General features: G+C 47.9%; 1 protein-coding gene across 1 annotated transcript in view; it reads right to left on the reverse strand.

Moving 5' to 3' along the window:
- CCDC33 (coiled-coil domain containing 33) overlaps positions 1 to 13,932 on the reverse strand; it is a 113,181-nt gene that overhangs the window by 44,826 nt on the left and 54,423 nt on the right. The window contains exons 9-11 of the mRNA XM_037833446.1: positions 13,136 to 13,265; positions 12,386 to 12,519; positions 11,357 to 11,428 (exon numbers count right to left, since the gene is read on the reverse strand). Coding sequence (XP_037689374.1) covers positions 11,357 to 11,428; positions 12,386 to 12,519; positions 13,136 to 13,265 — 336 coding nt within the window. The remainder of the gene's footprint in view (positions 1 to 11,356; positions 11,429 to 12,385; positions 12,520 to 13,135; positions 13,266 to 13,932) is intronic.

Here is a 13,932-nt window from a genome sequence, read left to right on the forward strand (position 1 = left end):
CCCAGACACTCTCATGCCTCCATGCCCTGCCACGTGGTTCCCTCCACCTGGAGCACAGGCTAATTTCCAAGCCACTTTTGAGGCAGAGCTCAAGCCGTGATTTTTGTATGCTCTATGTACCTCCTTCTACTAGGATACTTAGCAAGATGGGTAGTGATGATCTTTTGAGGTGCTTTACTGCTTGGCACAGGGAAAGAATCTAATAAATGATTAAGGAATTCATTCATGGATGACCTTGGCTGGGCCAAATATGCATCTGGTTTAACTGAAGAGAGGTCTAGGCTAGGGTGGTCTGGCTTTGAGAGGGGGAGAATCCCAAGAGCAGTCTCCACCTTCTGAGAAGTTTGATCTGGAAGCTTCTGCCTATCTCTCCTTGCCTACCCCCTTATTCAATTCACCAATTATCCATTGATCTCATAAGCAGAGCAGAGAAGAAAGAGGGATGGCCCAAATGTCCCGTTTTCTTGGCCATCCTTGTATCCCAACTCAATGCACCCCATCTCTGACTGGGAATCACAGGCTCACATTCTCTAGGCATCCTAGGGTCCTGTGGGTGGTGAGGGGTTTAGGATGAGCCTGCAGTGTGGCTCTCAGTCTAGCTCTGCCCATCTTGCTCTCAACCAGCCTGGGAGCTCCTAGGCCAGGGAGCAGGTCTTCACTTTGTGAATCTCCTACACAGCCCTGCACAGGGTACACTGGGGACATCAGCAATTCTGGCCTATGGAGGGATGATTGGCAGTCTCTAACCCCTCTCCTCTTTCTCTGAAAAATTGCTGTGAGACCAATTGTGATGCTGGTGATGTTTATCTTCAGCATGTGACAAGACCTCTTGATGTCCTTATGGATGTGAAGCTGGTGGAGCAGCTGTCCAGTAGGGCTGGCGCTGAGTGATGGATTAGCAGGGCTCCATCATTACCCCTCCTTCAGCTGCCCTGTCCTCTTCCCTGATGAGTTTAACATGTCTGTCAGCAACTTGGGTGAATGATTCTAAGGAACGTTTACTGAGTGTCTGCAAGACATTGTGCTAGGCATTTATACACACTCCCTCGTTCAATTTTCACTACATTCCTGGCTGGTAGGGATTACAACCCCCCCCTCCCTTCATGGATGAGGAAAGTGAAGCTCAGAGTGGCTAAGATCAAGTGGAAGATCCAGGATTCAAACCCAGGGTCTTCAAACCTGACGTTGCTTGTATGTCAAGACACTGAAAGTGTCCTGACCATGGGGAGAGCTTGGAGGGGGGTGGAGATGGGACTGTGAATATGTTGCATAATAAAATCAGGGTCTAGAATGATCTCAACAGCCTAGAAGATGGGCAGAGACCAAGAAAGTGAAAAATCACCAGGAAGAGAAACCCTAAGTTCAAAATAGAGCAGCAGGGGTGCACGGTGGGGATGTGTTGGCCGACAATGGCTCATGTGTCAGACACTGGACTCCCAGCTCTAAGTGGATCCACCTTGCCTTGGCAAGTAATAAAACAAAACAATAGACTATGGCTGCACCAACGTGGAAAGAGTGTTTAGAGAAAGGGGGCGATAGTCCTATTCTACTCACCAATGCTTTAAAAGGAGTTCTGGGGTTGTTTTAAAAGGAGTGTTGTCAAGAGGAGGCAACCTAGAGGATGAAAAGAATAGAAGCAAAGAGCAGTGAGAGGAAAGAGAATTGGTTCAGGCTGGAGATGACATAAGAACTTTGCAAACGTCAGCAAGGCTGCCATGGGCATGAGAGCTGACTTCTCTGGGGGCATTAGGATGGAAAGGGGGCAGGGAGGAGAAACTGGAGAGAGATACTAGATATTTCAGGGGAGCCGATAGAGGTCAGAGGGTAATAAGATAATGAGTTTCCCGTTATGAGAAGTGATCAAGTACACTCTGTAGGTGTTGGAGGGAGTGTCAAGTCTTCTCTTTCTGAAGTGGTGGTCACTTGAGGAGTTGCAGAATAACTGAGAGACTGTGGGGGTGGGGATCAGTATTTGCCCCCACGGCATGGAGTACTACTGGGAGGATTCGGGCATTGTGAAAAGCAGACAGGGACCTTTTATGGTGGGATGGTTGATGCCTGCCCCCACAGCAGGCAGCTGTGTCTTTCTAACCTGCCCCCGACCAGAGCTTCATTTGGGTTTGTTGGGACGTTCTCCAAATTGGGCCAGGAACCTGAGTGGCTGAGGGAAAAGACATGTGTGAGCTGCGGGAGGGATAGGCCTGTTTCCTGTCTCTCCTGCCATCTTCTCTCCTGCCATCTGGCTTGGGAGAGTAAGAGGAGGAGGGTAGGAAGGCTTTGGAGGCAGAAAAGAAGACTGGCAGGGAAGTGTGAGGTGGGGAGGAGGGGGAAGGGTCTCTCTCCGGATCGATCGTCATCCTTATGTTGGTGCTTTCAGGGCTGGATCTGGGAATGTGGACAGAACAGCCAGGCTGCCATGCTATCCTGGTCACTGGGCCTTCCAGGCAGGTGTGCTTGGTAAGGGAATGGAGGGAGGTTTGTGCATGGAGGCTTCTCCGAGGACCAGTCCAGAGCTGTCACATGTGGCTTTCCATAAATCCATAAAAATTCACCAAAGCCGGCATGGGGCTGTTACGATCAAGATGGTAGAGTCAGATGCTTCAGGGCTCCATCCCCCACAGAAGCTGTGAACAACCAGCAAGAACTGGTGGAAACATCTTCCTCCAAGTTCCAGAAAACAGTTAAAGGACTGCAGTAACGGTGAGTGCCAAATCAAGAAAAGGCTACTTAAAAGTGCCTGCTGGCTGCTCCCCATCCTCTCACCAGCTTGGTTTGGATCCCTGGTCCTGGTTACCGAGGAAGCAGAGTAACCCTCCTGCGCATGCTGGGAGCATGTTTACCTGGCCGGTCTGTCTGGTGGTGGCCTGGGGGACTCGCCATCCAGAACCTGCCCTGCATATAGAAAGCATCCTACAGAGTTCTCCTATAGAACTCTGCAGAACATACAGTGCAGTGCTCAGGGTCATGAGGAAACTAGGGAAGTGGGGGCATTTGTATCCCGGTAAATGGGGAAATTCCTGGAGCTGCACAAATGCCCAAGACAAGATGCATGCACAGAAAGGGTCAGGGCATCCTATGCTTTGACCGAGCTATTCTCCAAACTCATTGTATGGATAAGCCCTGAAGGAGAGCACTCACATGGGTCAATCTTCAAAGATGAGAAAGTTTTCTTTTTTTCCTCCCCCACCTCTCCTCCTCTTTCTCCTCCTCCTCCTCCTCCTCATTTTTTAGCTCCTAGCATTTAAGGAAAGCTCTGTTGTAACTCTAGCTGGATCAAGCTTAAGGAACAGAAAGCTCAGAGTCTAAATTTCAATCAAATAAAAAATTTTATTAAAGTATCAAAATGTCTAGATTTCAAGAAAGGATTACAAAAAATACAAAGAAACTGGAAGTGACAGTCCAGGCAAAGGAGAAAATTAAAGTATCAGGAACCAGCAACAAGTGGGACCAGACCTTGGGCATACCAGACAAAGACTTTTGAAAAATGGTCCTAAATATGCTCAAAGAGCTAAAAGAAAACATGCACAAAGAACTAAAGGAAATCAGGAAAATGATGGATGAACACAAAGAGAATATCAACGGAGAGATGGAAATTATGAAAAGGAACCAGAGTTGGAGACCACAGTAATAGAAATTAAAAATTCCCTAGGGAGTTCAACAGCATATTGGAGCTGGCAGAAGAAAGAGTTAGGGTAAGACCATTGAAATCATCTAGTCTGAGGAGCAGGAGGAAAAAAGAGTGAAGATAAGTGAACAGAGCCTGAGGAACCTGTGGGACACCATCAAATGCACCAATATACACGTCGGAGTCCCAGAAAGAGAAGGAAGGGGCAGAGAGAGTATTCAAAGAAATAATGGCTGAAAACTTCCAAAATTTAATGGAAGATATGAATACACACATCCAAGATGTTCAACAAACTCCAAACAGGAGAAACCCAAATAGACCCTTGCTACAGCATAATATAATCAAATTGTCGCATACCAAAGATAAAGACAGAATTCTGAAAGCTGCAAGAGAGAAACAACATGTCATATACAAGGGAGCCTCAATAAGATTAAGTGCCCATTTCTCATTGGAAATCATGGAGGCAAGAAGGCAGTGGGATGACATATTTAAAATGCTGAAAGCAAAAAAATTGCTAACTAAGAATTCTGTATCAGGCAAAACTGTCTTTCAAAATGAAGGAAGATTAAGACATCCCAGTTGAACAAAAGCTAAGGGAGTTCACCACTAGACTGGCCCTACAAGGGGATGCTAAAGAGAGTTCTGCAGGTTGAAAGGAAAGGACCAGAGACAATAGATTGAAGCCACATGAAGAAATAAAGATCTCCAGTAAGGTTAATGACAGGGATAAATATAAATGTCAGCACTACTGTATTTTTGGTTTGTAACTCCACTTTTTACTTCCTACAGGATCTAAATGGCAAACGGATGGTACACAGTGTAATGAGAAATCAGTGGCTTGGGACTCATAATGTATCAACATGTAATTTGTGACAAGAATGACATAAAGGTGGGGGAATGGAGGGATATAGGAAAACAATTTGTGTATACTATGGAAGGTATGTTGATATCAAAGTAAATGAAATTGTTATAGATTTAGGATGCTAAATTCAAGCCTCATGGTAACAACAAAGAAAATATTGGAGAATATGCAAGCTCACAGAGACGGAATTTAGAGTACAGACTGGCAGGGGGAGGGGACAGGGGGAATGGGCGTTAGTGCAAAATCAGTGTAGGGCTTCTGTTAGGAAGATGGGAAAGTTTTAGCAATGGGAGGTGATGAGGATAGCTTGGGAGTAATTAAGATGGGAAAGTTTATATGTATGTGTGTTCCTATAATAAAAATAAAAAGAGCAACTAAAGAGACAATGACAATTAAAGGCAATACACGATCCTGGACGGGATCTAACAAAGGAGGAGAGAAGGCTCAAAAGAACATTATTGGGACATTTGAAAAAATTAGTAGACTGTATGCTTTATATCAATGTTGAATTTCTTGGACTTAATAACTGCACTTAAGGTGGATACAGAAGTGAACATCTTTGTTCTTAGGAAATGTACAAGGAAGTATTAAGGGTTCAAGGAGTATGAACCCACACTCAAGTGTTCAGAAAATGGATTGATAAATAGTCAGACAGGTACGTAGATGGATACGTAGAGAGATGGCTTGATAAACTGCTAAACAGATAGAATGATATGGGAAATGTGGCTCTGGGAATCTTGGGGGATAGATTGGAGTTCTCTGTATGGGGTTTGTATTATTTATGTAACAGCTGTTCTGTAAGTTTGAAAGTACTTTGGAATAAAAACTTTAAAATTAAAAAAAAAAAAAAAGGCAGCCTAATTCTGTCTGTCCTCTCCCTTCCCCTCTGCATTCTCTAAGTAGCCACTTGTTCCCACTCTGGGTTGATCTCCAGATAGAGTTTGTAACTTGAAAAGAACAACAACAACAACAACAAAACAGGGCAGCTCTTTGCATGGCATCAGGCACACGCTGCCCCTCCCTGAGAGGGCAGACTGTGGGAGACGCCCTTCCCTCAGAGGGGCTGCAGAGGACTGCACCTCCTCTCCTCAAATGCACCCTCCCTGTGCCAGACCAACAAAACCAGTTCTTGTCCTTGGTGCTGGGGGCTGAGTAGGGGACGGCCACCCATCTGGGAGACCCTACCAAAGACGTCGGATCCCAAACTCCAACCCCAAGAGGGCAAGTGTTGCTGAACACCCAGATGGACTTGTCCCATCTCATAGGGAGGTGCATTTTCAGTCACAGAGGCAGGGACCCACCCTGTGTGAGCACCTACTGTTTACATGCCAGGCTCTCAAGCCACAGGGCAAGCCCAGAAAACCCTGTCAGTTGAGGGCCTCACTTCAAAGAGGCTGTCTGCAAGCTGGAAGGCACCCAGGATGCTGCAGGCTCTTGAAACCAGTTCGTTAAAAGAACCAGGCTGCTTAGCCTGGAGAAGTGTAGGCTCCCAGGGGAGCAGATCACAATCTTCAAAGAGAAGAGGCCAGATCAGAGAGGGAACAGAGGAAACCAAAGGTTTCTGTGCACATGCATACGTAGAGTAGCCATGGGCTCATGGATTCTTAGGGTCTAATGGACCTCAACAATCATCTAGTCCAACTCCTGTTAAATGGGCAATAAAGAAGTTTTCTGCCCATACACATTTTTTTAGTTTTGATGTAATGTGTGTATGTATATACATAATCATCTACGCACACAACTCCAGCTTAAGACAGATTGCTCCAAACAGCAAATATCCATAGACAAGTCCCGCCAGAAGGTAAAAGTTTAACCCAACACCAGCAGAACCACTTTCAAGCACAATATTGCAAGAGACGACCCCGTCTTGTCATTCACTTTGAGATGGGCAGGCTTTGCAATCTGGTCTGCTGGCAAGCGTGCTAGATGGCTGACCATGGGTGTCTTCCGAGTCAGCACAGGTTTGCTGGGGTTGCACTGCAGCCCCAAAGGGCAGAGCTCAAAGTGAGGTAAGCATTTCTATCTGCTGTAGCTCCTGAGATATGGGGCAGGCTGCTTCTGGAGGTAGTGAGCTCCTTGTTGCTGTAGAGCAGGAGGAGAGGCTGGGATAACCACTGGAGGTGGATGTTGCCAAGGAGATTCCTGTTGAGTGTGGGCTGTTGATCTCTGCTTATTTGGAAATTCCACAGTGCTCTTGTTCCTAGAGGCCTGAGAATGGGTGTTTTAGTTCCCTGGCTGCTAAAATAAATACCATACAATGAGCTGGCTTAACAACAGGAATTTCTTGGCCTGTGGTTTCAAAATCTAGAAGGATTGCTTCTTCCTGGGGTTGATATCTTCTGGCTGCCTGTGATCCTTGGGGTTCCTTGGCTTTTCCATCACATGGCAACGCACAAGGCGATGTCTTCTCCTTTCTCAGGGTTCTGTTGACTTCCAGCTTCTACCTGCTCCCTGTGGCTTCTGTTTCTGTGTCCAATTTCCTTTGTTTTTAAGGATTTCAGCCATATTAGATTAAGGTCCTCCATTCTGTTTGGGCACACCTGAACAAATAACATCTTCAAAGGCCCTATTTACAAATGGGTTCACACCCACAGGACCAGAGGTTGGGACTCAAACATGCCTTTTGTGGGGACATGATTCAGTTCCCAACAATGGGTGATGGGGGGCGGTAGGTGTGGGGATGCTCTGTCCACCAAAGTGTCCAGTTACCCTTGAGCCCAAACTTCCTGGACATGTAAGTGACAGGAGAGAGGCCATATCCTCAAGCTGGGCCTGTGCCCAAATAGGGCATGCAATCATCTCTCCTGAAGCATTTCCTCTCTCTAGCATATCTGACCATGTGCAAGGAGATGCTCCTGAGATGGAGTTGCCAGCCAACTGGGGAAGGGGCCACAAGAGGCCCACGATCACAAGCCCCGCTGCAGCTGGAGTGTCCACCTGACTTTAGGTGTTTGATTTAAATGGTGCAAGAATCAATAGTTCTAGTCCTAGCTCTGCCACTGCCTCGTCACATGACACTGGACAAGCCACTTAATTTACCTTGGGTTAGGTAGCCTTACCCATAAAATGTGGATTGCAACCCCTATCTGGCCAACTTCACAGAGTTCTTCAGAGTTCTGAGAAGCAAATGAAAAAATGTATATGGAAGTGTATAGAGAAGTATCAAACTTTATACCATTTTGAGGAATGACGAGTCACAACGTGACCGGTGATGGTGGGGATGGGGCTGAGGTTATCAATTTCCCTGCAAAACAAATCCTTAAGCTGGTCCACCTCTCTCCATTGCCACTGTTACTTCCCTGGTCTGAGCCACCCTCATCTCTCTCCTGGACTTCTGCCCTAGTGTCTTAATTGGTCTCTCTGTTTCCACTATGACCCCTTATAATCCATTATCCATCAAGAAGCCAGAGTTATCTTCTAAAAAATGTATATCTCATCATGTCACTTCCTAGGTAGAACTTTTCCATGGCTTCCATCATGATATGTGAATGCCAAGCCACATGCCTGGCCCATCCTTATCTCCAGGTTCCTTTAGTTCCATTCGTTTATTCACTATACTCCAGCTATAAAGGGCTTTGCTCTCTTTCTGGAACAGGACAAGTTGTCCTTTTCTGGCTGTTCTGTCCCCATGTCCAAGCCTGATGATAGTGAATCAAGACAGGTGTCTCCATGACTGCCAACACTTCCCTCTCCCCATTGCAACCCATGAGGGCAGCCAATTCTCGCTCTTGCCTTGCACAGTGCCTGGCACATAATGGCTCCTCATCAACTATGTATGGAATAAAAGAATGAATGGATGGATGCTGTGGACACAAGAAGAACCCTAGGCCAAGTCCAACTGCGTTAGCACGTCACAGTCAAGCCTCCATAATGGTCTTTAAGATTCTAGAATCAAAGTGAGTCGGGTATTGGCAAATTCTCCAATAGTTTCATCAAGCAACAGTTAAGCTACCCAGGGAGTTAGCTTCTGTGCGTGCCAATGTGGGTGTGAAAATGTCTGTGTGTCAGTTTGCAGGTACGTGAGCATGTATATACATGTTAAACATGTGTACCACTGAGAAGGTGGTGTGTGAATGTGTGTCTGTGTGTATGTGTGGATATTCTAATACAGTTGCGTGAAACAGTGTTTACGTGTCAAATCTGTGTGTGCATGAATTCTTGGCTCCAGAATCTGAATTACCGCTAATACTATTTTCCTGGTACACACCCAAGCTTGATCCCCTTTCTTTTCCTTTCTTCTCAGAAATCCATTACTAAAAGGTTTTTTACTCGCCTCCAGGGGGAGGGGGCGTTGGGGGAAGGGGAAGCTAAAATCACAAGGCCCAGATCAAAACACTCAGCAGCTAAATGAATTCGGCAGCGTTTTCCCGCATGACTTGGAGGGATAATTTAGTGAGGCTGCCAGCTGGAAGGAAAGGGATTAATTCTGCACTTAGCACAGCTCTGGTGAATAATTCATCACTGGAGACCCTTGTGCCCAGCCCCAGGGCAATTGGGGAAGTGTCCTGCCCACCTGCCTGTTGCCTGCCCGAGCCCACTAGTCCCCTGACCAAGGGCACTTCACACTCTTTTTAGCCTCCAGGTCACACTTGACCCAGTAAAGGCCTAGGAGGGGCTGGCATGGCCACTGGCACACTCTAGACCCCAGGCAGAAGGCCTGAGGGGTTGGACTCTAATCTGGGAAATTTGCGACATTTTCTTTGGAGGACCTGCTTCCCCTTCCTTGGGGTCCTCCCCTTTGCACTGGTTTGGATCTGTTATGTACCCCATAAAAGACCATGTTCTTTTAATACAATCTTGTGGGGGCAGACCTATTGTGGGTGGGACCTTTCGATTAGATTATTTCCATGGAGATGTGACACCGCCCATTCAAGGTGGGTCTTAATTAGCTTAGTGGAATCCTTAAGAGAGCTCAGGGAGAGAGAGAGCTCAGAGCCCACACAGACCCAGATGCTTGGAGATGCAGACAGAAGGACATTTGGAGATGCTAAACTAAGAGATGAAGCCCAGAGTTTACCCTGGAGAAGCTAAGTGAGAACCCACAGACACTTAGAGAGAAAGTTAGTGGAATCAGAAGCTGAAAGCAATGCAACCCAGGAGCAAAGGACCAGCAGATGCCAGCCACGTGCCTTCCCAGCAGATAGTGGTGTTCTGGGCACCATCAGCCTTTCTTCAGTGAAGGTATCCTCTGGTTGATGCCTTAGTTTGGACACTTTTATGGCCTTAGAACTGTACATCTATAACCTAATAAACCCTCATTATAAAAGCCTATCCATTTTTTGGTATATTGCAAACCAGAACACCCTTCGTCCATGGCCTCCTCTCTCAGCACCTTTGCATTTCCACACCTGGTTTGGGGTGGTGAGTGTGTCCCGGATATTAGAAGAGTCTCAAAGAGGGCAGTGCTGAACACTCCACAGCAGGGTGCTCGGGGGAGGCCCAGGCACTCACAGGAGGCCTGTGGGGAGATACCTTGGGGGCTGGTACCTTTCCAGGTACCCCTCATACCCCACACCCTGGAACTCCCTGTGTTCATCATGGTCACAGGGCCAAGCATTACCCCAGAGCACCTCCTGGGTTCATGGTGCTAAGCTGTGCCCACATCCCAGCTCCCTGTTTGTCGCTGATGGTCAGCACCATAGACCGAAGAGTGGAAAACCCCAGCAGGTCCCTGCCAGGTGCCTGGAGTCAAGTGGCCAGGGCCCAGCCTGGACTTAGAGTCCAGGGGTAATGAGCTGGAGGAATTGAGGCCTGTCTACCAGGCGGGGCTCAGGGCCAGGTGTCCTTCCACTTGGACCAACCCAGGTGTGGGAGGCACAGTCCTAAAAATGGCCCCCACGATTCCATGCCTTAGTCCCAGAACTTGTGCATATGATGCTATATCACTCCCATGATTGTTCTGATGTATTGACCCAGCTGACCTTAAGATAGGGAGGTTGTTGGAGTGGACTTGATCTCATCACATGAGCACTCTTAAATGCAGGGAGTTTCCTCCGAGTGCAGACAGAAGAGGAAGTCAGAGATTTGAAGCATGAGGGGGATATACCTGCTGGCTTAAATATGGAGGGGGCCATCATGAGAAGGCACATGGACGCCTTAAGGACCGAGAGAGGCCTCTGACTGATGCCAGCAAGGGAACAGGGATCTCAGTCCCACAACTTCAAGGAATTGGGTTCTCTCAGCAAAGTGCTGAGAGAGGAGGCCACAGAAGAAGGGTGTTTCAGTTTGCTAAAGCTGCCAGAATGCAATATACCAGAAATGGATTGGCTTTTATAAAGGGGATTTATTAGGTTACAGATTTACAGTTCTAAAGCCATGAAAGTACCCAAACTAAGGCAACAACAATGAGCTGAATGAGCTATGAGCTTGGAAGTTGATTCTTACCCAGAACCTCCAGAAAGGAATGCCACCCTGCTAACGTCTTGCTTTCAGCCTTGGGAGACTCTGAGCAGAGAACCCAGCCACGCTGTGTCAGACTTCTGACCTACAGAACCGTGAGCTAATAAATGAGTATTGTTTTAAGCGACTAACTTTCTAGCTATTTGCTATGGAGTGGGAGAAAACCAATATCCCAGTTTACCCTTGTAGAACCAGTGCACCAGGCTTGCCTTGGGCTGGCTCAGAGGCCAACTCCCAGGTCTGAGTCTCAGTTCTCCTCTTCCTCATCTAGCTTTCTCTCTGGTTTTCTGGGGCCTCAGATCACCCTGAGACATTTCCATTGAAGCAGCAGTCACCCCGTCCCAGAAGCCACTGGCCCTCAACCCCTGGACAAGGCCAGTCATTGTGAAGGAGGTTAGAGCCCATTAAGGGGCTGCAGGAGCTGGCACAGGCCTGCCAGGTCCCAACCTTCCCCGGACCCACAGCCTTACCTCAGAGGACAGCAGCTGGAAGGAGAGATCCACCGTGGGGGTCTCACCATTTATGGTTTTCAGGTTGGTGTCCTGTTGGGGGAAGGGAGCAATCAGACCTTGCAGTGTGTGTGTGTGTGTGTGTGTGTGTGTATAGGGGGTGGTGGTGGTGGTGGGGGGAGGCAGGACCTGTCTAACCACCTCCCGGTAGAAGGGGAAGCTCCCATTTATTGAGGTCAATGATGTCAGGATGGCCTTACACATTTTAGAGGGAAGAGGCAGTATAAAAATAGATAAGATGATGATAATGATATTCATTCTTATTGAGAGCTTATTTAATTCTAAGAATGTCATTCTGTTTCAAGTGCTTTACGTGTATTTCCTCACATAAGCCTCACAGCAACCCTATGAGAAAAGTACTATTACTGTGTACCCATTTTACAGACAAGGAAATGGAGGCACTGAGACCTTATGTAATTTTCCCAAGGTCATATAAGCTAGTAAGGTAGAACTAGAATTTGGGCCCATACAGTCTGGCTCTGGAGTCTGGGCTCTTAACTATCTTATATGAGAGATTATATACTAGGCACTTTGCATTTATCTTGCTTTTTCCTCCCAAGGGAAAGCCAGAAGAAGGTATGTGACTTGCCCCAGGTTCCACAGTGAGGAAGAGGCCAAGTCAGGATTTGAACTCAGATCTGGGTGGTGAAGAGTCTGAGCTCTTCCCATTACCCTCTAGAGCCTCCCCCGCTTCTCCTCAAGTTGCCTGGGGATGATTCATCTGGCACGGTTCACCGCAGGCCATAGAGTCAAGGCTGATTTGGGTGCTTCTCACACCTGACAGCTGTCAGCCTCCCTGGTGGTGTCCTGGTGAGATGTGACTCACTGGCTCACCGTTTGCTCCAGGGAAGTCTCCTCTCCTCCCTGTGACTTCATATCCCCTGCAAAAAGGAGCTAAAAATACTAGTGTGTCTGTCTCCCAGAGGGGGAAGGTATTTGAGAAGCCAAAGGCTCCTGTGGAGGCGGGGTGAGGTGGGGAGAGGGACTCACTGTGATGGGGAGCCGCTCCACGCGCAGGCCGCTCAGGCCCTTCCCTGACTGCATCTTGTGATATAAGCGACTCTTCAGCGGCAACACGGAGATGCCCAGGGGCTGGTGGAACTTCCACGGCTCGCTGCCTTGCACTGCAGGGAAGGACCGGCTGGGGTCCCGCCTGCTCCCCTACCCTGAGCTTCTCAGATCCCACACCGGCACCATCCTTCAGTATCAGTCATCTAGTTCTCCCGTCTCCCATCACCCATCTACTTCCTGCCTCCTGCCCTTTCCCTGCACGAATATCTTCCTCCTCTGCTCTTCAGGGCTTCGTGAATTCAAGGCCAGCCCTAACTGTATTCTGTGTCTCTGGGTATTTGTATGCATTTCCCTGGTCTCTGGCCTTTGGAGGCTTCAATCCCATGAGTAACAGGGTGGACCAGCTGGTATCTGAATTCTGTCTCTCCCACCAGGCTGTGAGCTCCCCGAGAGATCCACTCACCTCCCTCCTCACTGCCGGGCGCCCAGGGGGTGCCAGAACAACATATTGACTCATTATGGGAACAGGACCCCTGGGTTCTGACTTGTGCCTCAGAGTGGCTGCTTTGGGGAAACCGGTCTGTATGCCCTGGGAGGTTGACTTGGAAACTGGGACACCTCAACCCAGCGCTGTGGGTAACAGAGCTGGGGATGGCCCCAGGGATGGTCTGAACATGCTTCACACATTATCTCCTGACACCTGGATGTGACACCTGCTGGGGCACTCACTTGAAGTCGAGGGGTAGAACTCCAGCACCAGGGCTGTGTCTTCTGAGAAATTGGTGGCTCCGTCTCGGCCTTGGAAGAGGAAGGACTGATTCCACAGAGGCAGCTCGGGGGGTCCCCCAGGCTTGGACAGCTGGAAGGAGACGGTGGGAGCAGACGGTGAGGCCATAGCTTCCCCCTAGGCAAGGGATGTCTGGATAGTAGGTTGTATGCAAGTCTATATATGTCACAAATGTTTGCTCTAACTATAAAAGCAGCACACTTACTGAATCAATTTTGGAAAATACCGAAATGTAGAGAGAAGGAAAAAAAAACCACCTATATACCTACTACTAAAGACAACTGTTCATAAGACTGTTACTTCAGTTTGGTAAAGCTGCCAGAATGCAATATACCAGAAATGGGTTGGCTTTTACAATGGGGATTTATTCGCTTACAAATGTACAGTTCTAAGGCCATGAAAATGTCCCAATTAAGGCATCAACAGGATGAAACCTTCTCTGAAGAAAGGTTGCCAGAATCCGGGACACCTCTGTCACATGGGAAGGCATATAGCCAGCATCTGCTGGTCCTTGTCTCCTGGGTTTTGTTGCTTTCTGCTTCTGGCTTCAGTGGCTTCCTCTCTCAGCTTCTGTGGGTATGTGCTTGTCTCTCAGCTTCTCTGAGTTCTCTGGGCTTTCTCTGTCTTTTACCCTCTCATATAGGACTCTAGTAAAAGGTTTAAGACGCACCTTGAACGGGCTGGGTCACTTCTCAGTTGAAATCACCCAACCAAAAGGCCCCACCTACAACAGGTCTGC

This window comes from Choloepus didactylus, chromosome 4 (assembly GCF_015220235.1).
Source record: "Choloepus didactylus isolate mChoDid1 chromosome 4, mChoDid1.pri, whole genome shotgun sequence".
NCBI classification, from domain to species: domain Eukaryota; kingdom Metazoa; phylum Chordata; class Mammalia; order Pilosa; family Megalonychidae; genus Choloepus; species Choloepus didactylus.